This window comes from Urtica dioica, chromosome 11 (assembly GCF_054948205.1).
Source record: "Urtica dioica subsp. dioica isolate 48M chromosome 11, U.dioica_male_clone48M_v1_H2, whole genome shotgun sequence".
Lineage (NCBI taxonomy): Eukaryota > Viridiplantae > Streptophyta > Magnoliopsida > Rosales > Urticaceae > Urtica > Urtica dioica.
Window position 1 is genome coordinate 23,799,371 of NC_142766.1, and position 15,210 is coordinate 23,814,580.

General features: G+C 42.5%; 5 protein-coding genes across 7 annotated transcripts; 1 reads left to right on the top strand and 4 right to left on the bottom strand.

The window, feature by feature from the left end:
* Positions 1-6: 6 nt before the first annotated feature.
* On the bottom strand, positions 7-4,120 carry LOC149382715 (ion channel protein). 2 transcript variants are annotated; one of them, XM_089630113.1, is made up of 12 exons: positions 3,563-4,114; positions 3,414-3,482; positions 2,739-3,347; positions 2,472-2,654; positions 2,301-2,360; positions 2,010-2,213; positions 1,667-1,915; positions 1,440-1,538; positions 1,082-1,276; positions 869-961; positions 466-732; positions 7-379 (listed from the first exon to the last, which is right to left on the bottom strand). In XM_089630113.1, the coding sequence occupies exons 1-12, from the start codon at positions 3,911-3,913 to the stop codon at positions 161-163; spliced, it is 2,598 nt and encodes an 865-aa protein (XP_089486239.1). In that variant the 5' UTR covers positions 3,914-4,114; the 3' UTR covers positions 7-160. The 2 variants fall into 2 exon arrangements, 1 of the variants encoding a protein (XP_089486239.1); XR_016302020.1 differs by lacking the exon at positions 7-379 and having other exon boundaries at positions 528-732; positions 869-945; positions 3,563-4,120.
* Positions 4,121-4,604: 484 nt separating this feature from the next.
* LOC149382716 (putative sodium/metabolite cotransporter BASS1, chloroplastic) lies at positions 4,605-6,367 on the bottom strand. Its single transcript, XM_089629987.1, has 4 exons — positions 5,794-6,367; positions 5,119-5,690; positions 4,971-5,031; positions 4,605-4,900 (listed from the first exon to the last, which is right to left on the bottom strand). The coding sequence occupies exons 1-4, from the start codon at positions 6,190-6,192 to the stop codon at positions 4,721-4,723; spliced, it is 1,212 nt and encodes a 403-aa protein (XP_089486113.1). The 5' UTR covers positions 6,193-6,367; the 3' UTR covers positions 4,605-4,720.
* Positions 6,368-8,148: 1,781 nt separating this feature from the next.
* Positions 8,149-8,781, bottom strand: LOC149382717 (protein DMP3-like). Its single transcript, XM_089601706.1, has one exon. It carries the CDS (start codon positions 8,743-8,745, stop codon positions 8,209-8,211), a length of 537 nt encoding a protein of 178 aa, XP_089457832.1. The 5' UTR covers positions 8,746-8,781; the 3' UTR covers positions 8,149-8,208.
* Positions 8,782-9,562: 781 nt separating this feature from the next.
* On the top strand, positions 9,563-12,350 carry LOC149382718 (DNA-binding bromodomain-containing protein). Its single transcript, XM_089602051.1, has 8 exons — positions 9,563-9,718; positions 10,094-10,571; positions 10,645-10,722; positions 10,810-11,059; positions 11,168-11,264; positions 11,486-11,585; positions 11,679-11,927; positions 12,002-12,350. The coding sequence occupies exons 2-8, from the start codon at positions 10,137-10,139 to the stop codon at positions 12,227-12,229; spliced, it is 1,437 nt and encodes a 478-aa protein (XP_089458177.1). The 5' UTR covers positions 9,563-9,718; positions 10,094-10,136; the 3' UTR covers positions 12,230-12,350.
* Positions 12,351-12,844: 494 nt separating this feature from the next.
* Positions 12,845-14,793, bottom strand: LOC149382719 (Pseudouridine synthase family protein). 2 transcript variants are annotated; one of them, XM_089629839.1, is made up of 7 exons: positions 14,387-14,793; positions 14,194-14,325; positions 14,009-14,091; positions 13,773-13,935; positions 13,456-13,647; positions 13,281-13,341; positions 12,845-13,186 (listed from the first exon to the last, which is right to left on the bottom strand). In XM_089629839.1, the coding sequence occupies exons 1-7, from the start codon at positions 14,639-14,641 to the stop codon at positions 13,068-13,070; spliced, it is 1,005 nt and encodes a 334-aa protein (XP_089485965.1). In that variant the 5' UTR covers positions 14,642-14,793; the 3' UTR covers positions 12,845-13,067. The 2 variants fall into 2 exon arrangements, with proteins under 2 accessions (XP_089485965.1, XP_089485964.1); XM_089629838.1 differs by having other exon boundaries at positions 14,009-14,094; positions 14,387-14,792.
* Positions 14,794-15,210: the final 417 nt, after the last annotated feature.

The following is a 15,210-nucleotide window of genomic DNA, read 5'->3' on the forward strand; positions in this document are numbered from 1 at the left end:
AAACATGTTAGCCCTGTTTACCAATGCTCTTGCACTCCTCCCTAGTCATGTCAACTACGTGATACGAATTCAACTACGATTCCCTCGTCTGCGAGCGAGACTATTATTAAGACCTGAAATCCCGGTAGGGCATCGAAAAGTCACTCTGGAATCTCATTCATTAGCCATCGAGAGCGATGGCGACGAAGACATCCCCGTGTGACCATATTCTAGGCTTCAATTTATCGCATGGATTAATGATCGCACGCTCTGTGTTGGCGGCCCGATAGCCAATCACAATCTCTCGCCTTTGGCGAGCCCTGACCATGATGTCATAGAAACAGAGTTCTTCCTGATCAAATAAGTAGAATTCCGCTGGCTTTATATACATCTCGCTCCCCTGCAGCCAACAACGCACATCAGCTTCACAACATCCAATTCGTTAGCCATTGTGACAAAAAAAATACGTTAAAAAATATTGGTTACATGCTCGGCAAATAGTTCCTCTAAAACCCGGTTGATTTGCTTGTCTTCGGCGACCATTGCCAGTGCCATGCTCACCAGTTCATTGGATAACACGTAATCACTGATCCGTGAAACTGATACCAGATTCCTCGTCCTTGAATCAAGGATTTCACTAATTATTATAGATTTGTGCGAAGCTTGTTGCATTTCACGGATCCACGAGCTGTGCGAGAACCCGGGCATTCCCCAAGTAGTTGACTTTGTATCTTTGTCGGGAAGACGCTTTGACTGCACAGCAAAGTGATATTTTCAGGGCACATATAGGCTACAAAAAAAACATCATATCATGTTTATTAAGAGAGGTTAGCCTCCACTAATCTAATGACACAATATTAGCATGCGTAGATTGGATCGAAGAGGTTACCTGTATATCTCGAATAAGGAGAAGGGTGGCAAGGGATCGAGAGTCTGAATGCACAACAGAGTCCTCTAAGGACTCATCTGCAAGAATCAATATCTGTCCATTTAGGGTTAGTACGCAATTGACATAAACTCATCTCGAGATCTCAGCTAAGTGACATACAAAGTGTGTCTGTGTATACAAGATTTATCAGAATGAGAAGCGTGAAAGCCATACCGAGTCAAAGGTTTCCAAAGGAAGACTTTCTAGATGACGTCTGATCACGGCATTTCCCTCGCGGTGAACGAGTTTGATGTTAGATAATCCAGCAAGGTCAAGCCCACCATTTGTAAGTTTCTCCTCTCTGTTTTTCTCAGGAACCTCATTAAACATCCAAAGTTCTGAATCTGGTGGCAAGAATGCCTCTAGAACCTGTTAGCATGAAAAGTGCATTGTTACTTGATTGATGCCGATTCAGAACTGTGCAGAATTCACCCTAGTACAATTCTTTCTCACAAAGTGCGAGTCATTTTTGTTCCTCCGCTACAGTTCTAATGCTTTGGAATTACTCTCACACTAAGATCAAAGGTATTACCATAATCATGTCATGAATATCACGACGCCAACCACAGAACAGAACCCTCTCAGGATAATTCGGAGGGTCAACTATTTTTGGGCAACAACCTCCGCGTACCTGCAAATATAGCACACCATTAAAAAAACCACAAGCAAGGCTACTTGAAGCATCTTTTTTTCTTCTTCTTTCTAACTAGAACAATAAATGATATTAAAGCTGTGTGGGCTAAGGAAACGGAATATAACCTCAGGAAGGGGACCTGGAGAGTACGTGTCGTCGTCTTCGGCTATGACAAGAATTTCATCCCCTTCTCTCAGAACATAATCATCATCTGGGTTTAATATTATTTTCCCATCCTCTGAAGCAACCTTAACTCCACATGGCACTGCATCTGGAAATGAAATCAGAACATCATCAAAACGAAGACCATCTAATTGTGGCCACCTTTTGATGTAAAACTCGGCATTCTCAAATCCCAATATGTCCTCCCATATCTAGCAATAAAAAAGACAACACACATAAAATCAAAACTAAAAAGAGTGGACTATCGGTTCTTCTTTCTGGTGACACAGAAGTTTTTTAGTTGACCTGTGCAAGACCGGGTTGCAAGGCACATTGTATCATCAAGCGTCCAATGACATCATGTGCTACAACTGTTTCGATGAGTTCGTCTCCAACAAGCTTTACCAAAGGCTCGTTGTCAAGGTCACTCAGCTCTACTACGACGTGACCCCTTAAACCCTCTTTTACTCCGGTGAGACTCAGCACGACCCTCAAAGCGCGCGCATCACTCTGGAGACAAAACGGTTCGTCTTAGAATTGTACATATAATAACAAACCAAGGAGAGGCACAAGAGCTTCAAAAAGCTGTCCATTAACCTGATCAGCGTTTTCGTTGGTTGCCAAAACAATGATAGCACGTGCTTTTGAGACTGAAACCTGCCTAATAGGTGAAATATTAACTAAGTACAAGGACTGAGCTCTCTCTATTGTGCAAATGATATACGTTTATGTAACCTTCCTAAAATGGCTATGTTGACTATGACGCACCTTTTTGAGGTCGGCGAGGATAAGAGGACTGCCACTTCTGCATATAACTGATGTTCCCATGAAGTCAAATTCAAGCTTTGCTATTTCCAATTCCATTTCTTCCTTCTCTCTCTCTGCAAGTACAACCACAACACCACCTCCAACACTCTTGTTTGCAATGGCCAGCTGCTTCAAAAGCGAACCCTGCAATACATGTTCAAAGCTTGTTAGGGATTCTTTTAAACTAGGAAAATAAACAATGCATTGGGTCTGAGAGTATTTATATACCAGTTTATCACTCCACCCAAGAATGAGTATGTGATTCCTTTCGATGACCTCGCTCTTCCCTTTCCGCAGCGAATCCACCTTCTCGGATATGGCATCGGAGACGAGCCCGAGCATCATCGCAAATATTAGCATCCCTCCCGAGCTTATGGACACGGAAACGATTCTGGGTCCGATGCCCTCGGTGTCGGCGTGATTTCCTGAGTCGGCCACGAAAGTCCACGAAAGCCAGAGAGCCTCGGCAAAGCTGTTGGTGTGCACCGCGTACAACGCCAGCCCGCCGAACCCAATCAGGAACATCGTCGCGAAGAGGAGCGCGAGAAGTTTCGCGTACGGATACACGGAGAAACACACGTCCACCGTGTACGCGATTCTCTTCTTCAGAGGAACCTCTTCTTTCTTGTTCCTCTTCCTCTTCGAGAAGCTGATTATTTGAGGGAGATAATCAAGGTATTTGTACAGCAAAAATGGCATCATCAGTGTCCCAATCACAGTGTACAAAGCAACTATCCTAATATCAGCAATCTCTTCGCTTTGCAAGTCCTCCGAGCTCAGAGCACTGAAACTACCATTGTTGTTGCTACACGATCTACGAAGAAAAGCATTCTCTTCCTGGAAAGGATTAAAAAGTTCACATTAGACTAAGCAATGAAATTCAGCATTGGTGGTGTGCTATACCTCAAGTTTAGAAACTCTTCTGTGCAATTGTTGTCCATATGCTACAGATAATATACAAATAAGTAAAATCTGCAATGCACCGAATCGTCAGTCCTGTGAAGCAACGAAGAACCAGAAACAAAATGAGATTTTACAGTGAGATGACTGACCAGGAAATTAGGTTTCCAGATAACTCTGGCCACATCATGAATCAAGGCAGTACATAGCTTCTTCCCCGCCGGAGCCTCGTCGGCCTTGGATTCCGAGGGCGGCGGCGCCGGGGAACCGAGGCGCGTGGTACTGACGCGCGTGTGCGCGTGGGGGGCGATGAAGGAAGGATAGAACCAGTGGCGGTAGGTCGTATGATCGTCGTCGGGGAGATCCGACGGCGGCTGAGGAGGAAGAGTGAAGTTCCGCCGCATGGCGGAGAATTTCTGGTCGGAGGCGTCGCTGGTGATGGTGTCCCGAAGCGGCGGAGATGATGTCCCGGCGATGTCGCCGGAGCTCCGAGCGTGAAGCATGGCTGAGCCTGTTGAGAAGGGAATGTGTTGTTGGTTCCGTCGGGTGATATTATTTTTCCATAATTTGGCGAAGTGAAATATGCATTTATGAGCTCGATTGATAGGTAGCTTGAGATGAAATCTGAACCGTTAATGTAATATAATGGTGGACGTTGGTGAACGTTTAATCGGTTGTTTTTGCAGTAATGTTTGAGGAGGTAGGCATTAAAATAATGATGTAATGTGAGGCAAGTGGGAATCGCAATCACATTAGCCGCCACCACTGACACTGAGATATATATATTCGTTTTGCTTTTTTGCTAAATTTAGATGCACGTGAAATCCAATATGTGTGTGTGTTCTGATTGGCCACTTCGCATCACTGTATCCATCTACGATCTACCACCGTATATATTCCTTTCCCGTTGATTCTGTAATATTGTTAGCCTGCTGGTTAATGAAGAAACAACGTTACTTGCAATGCACGCTTGAGGTATTAACGATGATCTAAACGCCAGGTTTGTGAATCTGTGATGCCGTTTTTTCAGTGTCCAATAAAAAGGGAAATGTAGGACCCGAGAACCAAGCAAGACGATGATGCATTTGAAACCAAAAGTAAGTCTCATGTTGCGTGGTTTGGTTGTGGCAGCAAATAATAATAAATAAACAAAAAGATGCGAATAGATTTGTCCCGTTGGAAAAAGGCTCAAAATCAGAAATCACATGCACCTCTCTCGATCCCCTCGCGGTATATACATGTGTTTCATTTCATCTGCTCTTAATTATATATGATTTAACAACTTGGACTGAGGATTAAAGAAATGAAAGTTATATCAGCGATTTGGGATGGGGATGGGAATGGGAATTGGAATGCCTCCAAAGGAAAGCAAGAGAGCTGCCCATGATGTTCATGATGACGGCGGACATGGCCGGAGGCAACGCCACCATCGTCGACGTGAAGTGCGACGCCGCCAGCACCACCCCCAGCGACGAGTTCTGCATCCCCACCTGGTCAACCACAAAGTCAACTCAACTCTTTCTACGTACATGTATGCACGGATGAATCAATCGGATTTACCTCGATGGATATGGCTCGGCGCTGCTTCTCCTTGAACCCGCACACAGCCGCCGATACGTATCTACACATGCACATTCACAATCATCATGATCACGATCACGACACACACACGAATGGAATGGATACGAACTAGAGACAGGACGATCACCCGACGAAGAAGCCGGCAAAGTGTAAGAGCAGCACGGAGAGCACGACCGCGCCCGCTTCTCCCGATAAGACGGCCCGGACGCGACTCACCGCAGACACGTCCGAAGCGAGTGCGACGGAGGATTTGAGGCGGACGACGTTCTCGGACAAAACGCTGGAGGCGACGAGCGAGGCGGCCAAGACGGCAAAGAGCGGGGCAAAAGGGGCGGCGGTTTTGACTGCTCGAGGGAAGGCTCTCTGAATGAAGGAGCCGAGGAGAACGGGGCCCACGACCACCTGGAGGGTGCTGAGGGAGAGCTTGAGGGCGTCCACGGGGACGTAGGTGCCCGCCAGCAGCGTCGTGAGGAGAGGGGTGAGAGCCACGGCCGCGAGAGTGGTGCACAGAGTCATCACGATGGACAGAGCCACGTCACCTCCGGCGATCAGCGTCACCACATTCGAGGCCGTCCCGCCAGGGCAGCACCCCAGCAGGATCAGCCCCACCGACAGAGCCGGCGACAGTCCCAGCGCTCGGCTTATCACCGCTGCAAAGGCCGGCATGATCGTGTACTGAGCCACGCAGCCGAACAATATCTGACCACAACACAGCCAATACGAACTAATTGGTTAACGAATGAGTCTAAATATTTTGCTAATTTTAATTTTAGGTAAATAAATAGAGGAAGAGTGGGAGTACAGAGAGGGGTTTTTGGGAAAAGAGGGAAAGCAAGTCGGAGAGGTCCAAAGTGATGCCCATTGAGAGCATTATGAAGGCGAGAGAGACGCTGTAGGAAGTGGGACCGGCCTTGACGAACCACGCGAAAGTGGAGGGCTTCGCACACGCAACCACGCCTCCGACGGTGACGTAGAAAGGGTAAAGGCTCGCCAATGTCGACAACCATCCGCTCTCCTCCGCCGCCGCTGAGTTCCCGTTTCCCGTCACCGCCCTGGCCGAGTTCGTCAGCTTCAGCCGCGAAAAGTCGGTGGCTTTTTTGAAAAGCGGTGTCTGAGGTGGTGAATGAGTGAAGCGGCTGCGCTGGGTTTTCGAGCAAGTCTCGAAACCACGACACATCGTGAGCCTTAAAGGGATTGACATCGCCTTCTTCTTTTTTTTCTTTTGTTGCTACTTCGATTATCTGGTTTTTTTTTTTTTTCTTGATCGGCTACAGATTCCGGTCAATCGAGTCTGCGTACATATGTTGCAGTGATGATTGATAAATGGAGTGGGATGCGAATCACGATCCCATTTTTTATTTTTATTTTTTATTTCCATTTTTTAACATTATTTAAATCAACTCGCTATTTAAAGATATTTTGAAGGTGATAGTGTTTATTGTATTATTTTCTTTGAGGATGATTGATCAGAAGCGACTATAGCCTAAGAAAGATCAGAGAGGCTGGTACCTTACCTCATATGATCAATCAAGAGATCTGTAATGAAAATGAAAAGCAAAAGACATGCAAAATTAAAACAAAAGTGAAAAGATCAATTCAGACATGTAATTCTATATCTTAACCTGTCAAGAACTTCTTTGAACTCTTTCAATTTCAATCGAGAAATTGACCGTTCTACCATCATTTATAACTCATTTACCATTTTTCATCAAAATCATAATTTGGACAATTTTTCTAATAAGTTAAATCTACAAATACTCATTTTCCCTCGTTCTACTTTTTCCTTTATTTCTCTCATTCGCTTGGCGTCGTCGAGCTGGCCTTGTTCTTGCTTCAAAACTGAAACCAAAAAACCTAATTCAACAAATAATGTCCAAACTCGTTTTTTTAGGTGTCGTTGCTCTTGGTGGTCGTTTTGCCTGGTTTTGGTCTATTCATTTGCTACATTGGTGGGAATTTTGATGGCACATGGGGCAGTTTATGAATCATGTCTTTTTTTGACATTTATGTCAACAAATCAATAAACTTTCAGTGTTGTTATTTATTGACATATATATGTGAACAAATTGTATCAATTATTGACATATATGTCAACAAATCGTCAAACAAACCCAGATTCTTTATTAAAAAAAATCCCCCAAATTTCTTGATATATGCGAGAGAGAGAAAAAAAAGTTTTAAAAAAAGTAAATATTTGTCATTTTACTAGTATATTTGTCCAAATTATGATTTTGGTGAAAAATGAGAAATGGATTATCAAATGATAATAGAATGGTCAATTTCTCATTTCAATCATCCTAAATAAGTAAGAAGTACTGCCATATAACATCCATGAGCTCGGTTTCCATCGTCAACCTCAAGAAAAATGTTCAAGGAACTCCAAACATGACAAGAGACATGCGAATACCTGTCCCGCGAAATTCCAACATTTTTTTTTTAACAAAAAACTCAAAATTCTTAATCCAAAAGATGACGAGCTCATATTTGAGACACAAAAACCTCCCTAAGATAGTGGACCTAAAAACAATATCTAAATACAAATGACTCATACAAACAACGGTCATATAGAAACCACGTGAGAGGAAACCGGGAAGTTTTCCCTTCCAGGAACTTCTTTTCAAAGTCCTTCTCGGTTCCTCTCGCCCTTGGTCAGAACACTCTACTCCTAACTTATCCGATAAGGGGTTAACACCGTCCGCGTCGACGTACGAGAAACTTGTTTATGACTAAATTGTATCCTTGTAGAAGTAAAAGAGTTTTGCTGGTACAAGCTTTTTCTCTCGTAGTTTCTAAGCTTCGAGGTAGAATTTTGATTTGGTGGAGGTTCGAGTTTGAGATTTTCAAGATCTTCTAAATTTAAATTGGTTGTATCAAATTTTGGTCATTTCGATATTTAGCATTTATTTTGTCTAGTCGTTTAGGAGAATCAAGTTGAGGGCATATATGTCTTTAAATAGACTTGTATAATGGTTTCATATGGCTACCCCTGACTTTTTACTTTTAGTTGAGACATCCTTGATTATTATTCAATGATAGGTCATTTCGCTTATTCTATGCTTCCGAGTCCTCTCCTCTCTAGTTCTAATTAATTTCTAGTAAAAAATCACATTATGTCGACTCCTTGTGGAAAGAATTCAGTAAAAAAAAAATTAATATTATGAAATTGAAAAAATAGCTATAGTGGGGTTTTGTACAAAAGTAATAAAAAGAAATGAATTTATTTAGGAAAAAGGGCGGGACTTCGAGGATATCCAATGCCGTGGCGAGTGGTCGGAAATGTAAGAAAGACGAGACTGCAGAGAAGGCCAAGGCCGAGTGGGGCGATCCCCAGCACCTCTCGAACCGCGCTCTCCGGGTTCGGGTACAGACACGTCACCACGTTCCGGTCGCGCACAGCCACCACCGCGAACACCACCGCCGACAGCACCGCGTGGATGCAGTCCACCACCGCGATCCGGAACGGCGCCAGGTCCGGCACGACGGCGCGCGGGGGCGGGCGCTCGAACAGGAGGAGGCCGCGGAAGGTGGCGAGGCCGTAGTAGACTCGGCCGTCGGAGGCGGCCACGGAGTCGGTGAAGGAGGCCACGAAGCACGACAAGCACAGCACGCCCAGCAGAACCACCGTCAGCGCTCTCGTGGCCGCGTCGCACTCTCCGTTCTTCGTGAAGATCGGAGTCAGGATCTGGAACGCCACCAGCGTCCCCGTCGGGAGCACCTTCGCCAGGTTCGCCGTCGTCGCCAGCGCCGCCGACATCGCCGACGCCGGTGGTGCCGCCGGTAACGGTTTCTCTTCAGCTTCGTCCTTTGCTGGTGTTGCTGCTCTTGTTCTCACGCTCATCGCTTGTTGTTGGGCCATCTTTCTTTTGTTTTGCTTATTATTGGACTGGTTGATGTGTTTTTATATATGGATGACTCTGAGACTTGAGGTTTTGGCAAGTGTGACGAGTTCAATGTTTGTTTGGTTCAACTTCAAAGGCGTGTAAGTAATGAGAATATTCAGAAACCAAAAGAAGCGTAGAATGGAAGTGATCAAACTTAGACAGCCTTTGTCCCTTTAAGGAAAGATAACCAATGACAAGGCTATTATTCGGCGGCAATAAGCCTTACCTAATCATTATTATTAAATTAAATTATTATTCTGTTAATGAATCGGTTGCCCAATTCCTTAACTACTTGTTTGTGCATTCTAAATTAGGATGCCACTCGTAGTTTCTGAGAAGGGGAGGGGATCGATATATATGGTCTTCAAATTAGTATATTTATTATTCAAACTAAATCGCATAACCATTTCTATACTCTAAAGTTATAATTCCGTCCTAATCACTCAAGTTTTAAATCATTTTTCAATAATTTTGAGACATTTGGTAAGATTATACTCGCTTTGGCATGTTTTAAAACAAAAGTTAATCCAAATATTATCATCTTTCTCTCTTTTTTCGTATGAAACCAAATACTATTAAATTATTATTTTGAAATATGTTTTCTTTTACGTATTAATTCAATAATAAACGTGAAAATGATCTAAGAACATGTGCAAACGCGTACACATAGAGAATGAATGTGTTTGATTTGGGCTTACAGCGGATTCGGGCCAATGTCAAGAGGCCCAGATGAAGGCAACGATTTATGACATTCCCTACTATACCATCTTCTCATAAAATTATTCGAAAACCAAAGTTAAATACCAACGAAACGTCAAACGAAACTTCGAAACTATAATCTTTCAGGTAAATCTTCGACTTTGCTCTTCGATTCAAATTATTTTATTATAACTTAGTTCCCTCGCTTTTCTCAACCAATAAGCTAATCTCGTCTTGCTCTTTCTGAACGTTCGCTGGCAATTTTATATCTTGATTTTAGGTCTAAGATATTCGAATCGAAGTATTGATTTTTGTTTTACGCTTTACGATACGTTTGATTCGTTTTCAAAGTTCTTTTCCACCGAAATTAGTGTAAAGACTCTCTTGGACTCCTTTAAATAATCGATCTTCGTTTCTGTTCTTTGGGTTTTGCGTCGGTATATTTGTTCGACGCCTAAAAGGCTTGGTATTCGATTTTAGATCGATATAGATTCAACTAGCTCACTTTGGTTTTGTATGCAGAGAGAGAGGTGAAGGAAGGAAAGTCTGGAAGTTGACTTTAAAGATGAAACGCAAGCGAAAGCACAAGAAAGAAAAGAGTAAAGGAGGTTCTGGTTCTGGTTCTGGGTCTGGTTCTGGGTCGGGTGCGAAAGCTTTTGAGAAGGATGACGAGAGAAACGGTTCCGGGATGGAGATCGACAACGACACCCCTTCCTCGACCGGCACCGAGAAGCCGCTCGCTCGCGTCACCGTGAAGCTCAAGACTCCAAAAGTAATGGAGTCCCAGCTCACTTCCGAGAGTGACACGGATAAGAGTATCCAGAAAATGGGTTCCGAAACACAGGCCAAGAACGAAGACAGTGCCAATTCGTTGCCCGAAACCAAGAAAGCCCCGAGCATTAAGATTAAGTCGTCTTCTAAGGTTTCGGTACCGATGAAAGATCAAAAGACGCCTCCTTTTCAGCGACTCGACAAACAAGAATTAGAGACCGCCCTTTTGGTTTGTTTCCTCTCTAACCAAACCGAATTCTTATGATCACGTGAATCTCGGTCCCTAATACTTGTGTTCCCAGGTGATTAAGAAGATCATGAAAATGGAAGCGGCAGAGCCCTTCAATGTACCCGTGAACCCTGTTGCTCTAGGAATCCCCGTGAGTTTTAAGCAAATAAATAGTGACTGATTTTTAGTAGTTGACCTCCTTTTTAAGATGTTCTCATTGATGTTGTTGTGAAACCAGGATTATTTCGACGTGATAGACACGCCGATGGATTTCGGAACGATATGTAACAATCTTGAGAACGGTGCTAAGTATGCAAATTCAGAGGATGTGTATAAAGATGTGCAGTACATATGGGACAACTGCTATAAATACAACAGCAAGGGTGACTACATTTTGGACCTTATGAAACGCGTGAAGAAGAACTTTATGAAGTATTGGACCACGGCTGGGTTATATTCTGAGCAACTCATACCAGGAACTACCAATGGTATGTACACCTTGCTTCTCTCACACACATGGCTTTTCGAATCAAAGATTCTAGTGTTTCCTTCGACAGCCATCTCAGCAGGTGAAGTGTATTTTTTTTTGTAACCAGGTGTTGAGAGCAGTCAAGAGAAGATTGCATCAACAAGTCAGATCAAAGTATATGTGAAAGGTGGTCTGTCCAAAAAGTCTTCTAAGAAGGGTCATGGGTATGGCTCTTGACCTTACTATCTCTCAACATGATCTGTCTCTTACTATTTATTAAGTGCCGATTCGTGAATTGTACTTTGTGGTGTAGTAAATTTGTCATGGAATTTGTTTGGAAGTAAAAAGTTGATATCAAGCAATGTCTCCTAACTTGACCGTGTTCTATTTTAACTTTTGGGTGTGTGAAATAATATTATTATACATGTGAAATTGTTTTGTTCAGAAGGCGGCATAAATCAGATTGTTTATGTGCAATATGTGTTCTAAAGAGGCGTAGAAGGGAGCGCGAGGCAAATTCCAAAATCACTCATGGCCCCATCGGAGTGAGTGATTAATTATAGTTATCAATCTGTTTATGTGCAATGTGTCTTTCTTTTCTTCGGATTATTCAAGTAATTCTTATCACTCTCTCTTAGGAATCTTCGGCTGCGGAGAGCCCCTCTGGCGGCAACTCGACGTCGGATATGGATGAATCCGCAGCAGACCCAAACGATATGAAAATGGAGGGATCGAAGCAGGGCAGTCAGGGTTCAGAAGAGGATCACGAAGAAGACGAGACCGAGGAATTGAATGGTAAAGACAAGGGTGAAGCAACCGAGCAAGTTGACGCAAACAAACAAGAACAAGGAATCCAATCCGATCCTCAACAACCGAAGCATAACATGGTATGTTCCTTTTCAGGGGGTTGAGAAATATAGATGCAAAATGTTTTGCTTATATATTATTTTTGTTTTTGCAGGGGTCGGAAGAAAAAGGTCCAAAAGTAAAAGCGAGGGAGATAAAAGTAAAAGAAAATCCGATGTTGATGGAATTATGCGGAACTCTATTCCCTGCCGTCAGCACGAAGAAGTCGATATGGAGTGGGCGTCATTCTTTGATTCAGAAGCATCAGAGGAGTGAGACAAGTATTTGCACTTCTATTCGATCCGCCATTGATATGCTGAAGCTGCAACAACACCCAAACTAACACACACCATTCTTACATGCCTTTTTTTTCCCTCTCTTTTCTCTCTTCTGTTGTACAGAAACACTCCAACAAATATATTTTATTTAAACGACATCTCTATGATTAGATTTGCCAGTGCTTTCATCTATTTATGTCCTTGATACGCGGTTTTAGCATCAATTATAAGTTTTAAATATGTATACAAAAATGTGATATCGTATACTTTGATGAAAAAAATATATTATAATATATATTTTTGAGAAAATATACAAATTATCTTAAATAAATAAATTTATTATGATTGTTATGATTAATCATTTGGTGTTTGACCGGTAGATCTCCCATTGAACAATCCCACACCATGAGTCCTTAATGCAATGAAGAGCACCCAGCCCTTCCCTTGAATCATGAACGGTAACACTTTCTCTTGAAGAAATTGGAAGGAAAGCTAGTTACTCACTAGTGGTGTACTATCGCCCATCAATGACTGATCAAAGTGATTTTTTCACCCAATTTAGGCTCTAGATCTGCAAAATTTTCACCAAGATTTATAGAACGGTTTGGTATCATGTGAAAATATAACGTGAGATCGAGATTTTATAGAGTTACTGGTTCGATACCATTCGCAAGTTGCCGTATTTTGAATGCTGGTTCTATACAAACTAAAATACAATTGTCATGAAAAAAACTTCTTTTTTATTAAACCTTAGAAAAGGCAAACACACCCATGGTAAAAAAAAAAAAAAAAAAAAAAAAAAAAAAAAAAAAAAAAAAAAAGAGTAGAAACAATATGAAAGTGAAAATGGGGTGGTTAACAATAAGTGAAAATGGGGTGGTTAACAATAAGTAAAAATGGGGATCAAGTTGTTTCGGTTGATAAACACGGATCATCATACTTGACTTGTGCGAGATATAGACCGCACGCTGGTGCCATCGCACTAGCTGCCGTTACTGTCTTTGCCTTCAGAATTCTTTCCACTGCAAAGTTTATGTAAAAAACAAAACAAGCATATGAACAAAATACTCATTATAATCATAATAGAAAAAGACCAAGATTATTTAGTCAACGCACCGTCTGATACTGTTAAAACCCCGGTCCCTGCCGCTTTGATTACGCCAACAAGCAACCTGACCTGATTAGTTCGTTGACAGCGACATTTACAAGAGACAGGTTTCAATTATCTCGTCACTAACAGATATTTTCAAAATGAAGAGTGGAGAGACGCTTATAAGTGCAGAATCGGAACCTGGTGATAAAGAAAAGAGCGTGCTCGTGCCGTCACAACAAAGCAACGATGCTTTCTCCGTACTCCGAACTCTAACGATCCCGCTTTCTCAGCTTCCGGATTTTGTTGTCTCTCGGATAAACTAGGGAAATAAGGACAAGGCGGAACCTCGGTAACATTAAGTTCATCTAACGTTCTCACCGGGGATTTGGCCTGCAAACAGCGACACATTCATACATATATATATATATATATATATATATATATATATATATATATATATATATATATATATGGTTGAGATTGAGACTGAAAGAAAGCATTGAAGCGGAGAGAACCTGGCAACCAGAAGCTCGGAAGGAACTAAAATCATGGGAGCCAATAAGGACTTGACAAGCGGCGTGCATTGCGTGAAGATCGAGGTCGTCTTCGAGGTGCCACGCCCGATCTTTCTCAAAGCTCGATACACCCTCTCCTCCACACACTATGCGATAATAATACCTAACCAGACAACCTCTTTAGCGATCGTGGACAAAAAAAAAAAGGGAAAAAGGGCTGGGAAGGATTCACCAACGTTCGCTCTAGGGCTTTATATCTGGCATGAAAGCCACACGGAACGCTGCGAACATCCACCACCGCTATGTCGCCGCCTTCTTTCTTCTGAACATTATGACAAGTGAAAAGAGCGTCACGCAAAGACTAAAGCTTGGATCTTTCTTTCTTTCTTTCTAGCTTTCTTTACATTGATAGAATAGTGACCTGTAAGAAATGGTTGAGAGCGTTTTTGACGACGGCGGGTTCGTGAGGCGGAAGCACTTCGCCGGGGCGGCGTTTGCTGATGCGCTCAACGTCGGCGTGGCACACATTCGACAGGGCATGGACTCCGGCGTCCTGAAACACACCCTCAATCGTAACCACAATCCCGAAATTGATCGATAAATGGAATACTTACTGTTCGACTTGAGCAGAGAACCGGGACTGGGTGGCCGATGAATTTGGTGAAAGCGTCCTGAAGAACTCCAACGACAGTGCGGACATTGGGCTGCTGCTGAGAGCCGGAGAATCGGGTGCCAATGTACTCCAAAGCCAACAGATATCGCTGAACTCTAGGGTTAGGGTTCATATCTTCTTCTTCTTCTTCTTCTTCTTCTTCTTCGTGAGTGGTCTTAGCAACCTTGGTTGGCCTGTCGCCTGATTCCTCTCCCATCGCCGCCACCCAAGCACTGCTTCCCAGACCTTACTTTTTACTTCGCCTTTCAATTGACAAAGTTTTGAAAAAAAAAATGTCTTAAACAAAAAAAATTTGTTTTATTTTGAACGCGTCCTAAATTAAAAGCAAAAAATTGTTACACCAAAATTATTTTTATTGCCTACAACATTAATGCATCCATTTTTTTTCCATTAATTAAATTATTCAGGAATATATTATTTATCATTACTAACATATTTTAAGCATGTCTCAATCGTGTTTCAGGAGTACATTCCAAGCAGACCATGAATAGGTTTCAGCAAATGAACCACAATAATTAGTCATGACTCATACCACCATGCGGAAGGGGACGACGGTGATGGTCATTTGGGTACAAATCAAATGTACCAACCTTCTCACTTAACTCAACTCCAGGTTTTGTTTATCCTTCTCAACTGGATTTGCACTCAATTATGCTACGAAATGAAAGTGATCCTGTGTTTTTTTTAAATAAAAAAAAAAGAATAGTCTATCATTATCCTAATTATTCTTTAGTTAAGAAGTTGACGTCCGTTTGTAGCTTGCAC

Coding starts and splice junctions, on each gene's coding strand:
- LOC149382718 (XM_089602051.1), top strand. CDS start 10,137: ATGAAACGCAAGCGAAAGCACAAGAAAGAAAAGAGTAAAGGAGGTTCT. Junction 11,586..11,678: donor TCACTCATGGCCCCATCGGA/GTGAGTGATTAA, acceptor ACTCTCTCTTAG/GAATCTTCGGCTGCGGAGAG. Junction 11,928..12,001: donor AACAACCGAAGCATAACATG/GTATGTTCCTTT, acceptor TTGTTTTTGCAG/GGGTCGGAAGAAAAAGGTCC.
- LOC149382715 (XM_089630113.1), bottom strand. CDS start 3,913: ATGCTTCACGCTCGGAGCTCCGGCGACATCGCCGGGACATCATCTCCG. Junction 1,539..1,666: donor CTCCAGGTCCCCTTCCTGAG/GTTATATTCCGT, acceptor CTATATTTGCAG/GTACGCGGAGGTTGTTGCCC. Junction 1,277..1,439: donor ATATTCATGACATGATTATG/GTAATACCTTTG, acceptor TCATGCTAACAG/GTTCTAGAGGCATTCTTGCC.
- LOC149382716 (XM_089629987.1), bottom strand. CDS start 6,192: ATGTCAATCCCTTTAAGGCTCACGATGTGTCGTGGTTTCGAGACTTGC. Junction 5,032..5,118: donor TTTGCCGGCTTCTTCGTCGG/GTGATCGTCCTG, acceptor GTGCATGTGTAG/ATACGTATCGGCGGCTGTGT. Junction 4,901..4,970: donor GCCGAGCCATATCCATCGAG/GTAAATCCGATT, acceptor GTGGTTGACCAG/GTGGGGATGCAGAACTCGTC.
- LOC149382719 (XM_089629838.1), bottom strand. CDS start 14,641: ATGGGAGAGGAATCAGGCGACAGGCCAACCAAGGTTGCTAAGACCACT. Junction 13,648..13,772: donor TCCGAGCTTCTGGTTGCCAG/GTTCTCTCCGCT, acceptor CGCTGTTTGCAG/GCCAAATCCCCGGTGAGAAC. Junction 13,187..13,280: donor GGTTTTAACAGTATCAGACG/GTGCGTTGACTA, acceptor TAAACTTTGCAG/TGGAAAGAATTCTGAAGGCA.
- LOC149382717 (XM_089601706.1), bottom strand. CDS start 8,745: ATGTCGGCGGCGCTGGCGACGACGGCGAACCTGGCGAAGGTGCTCCCG.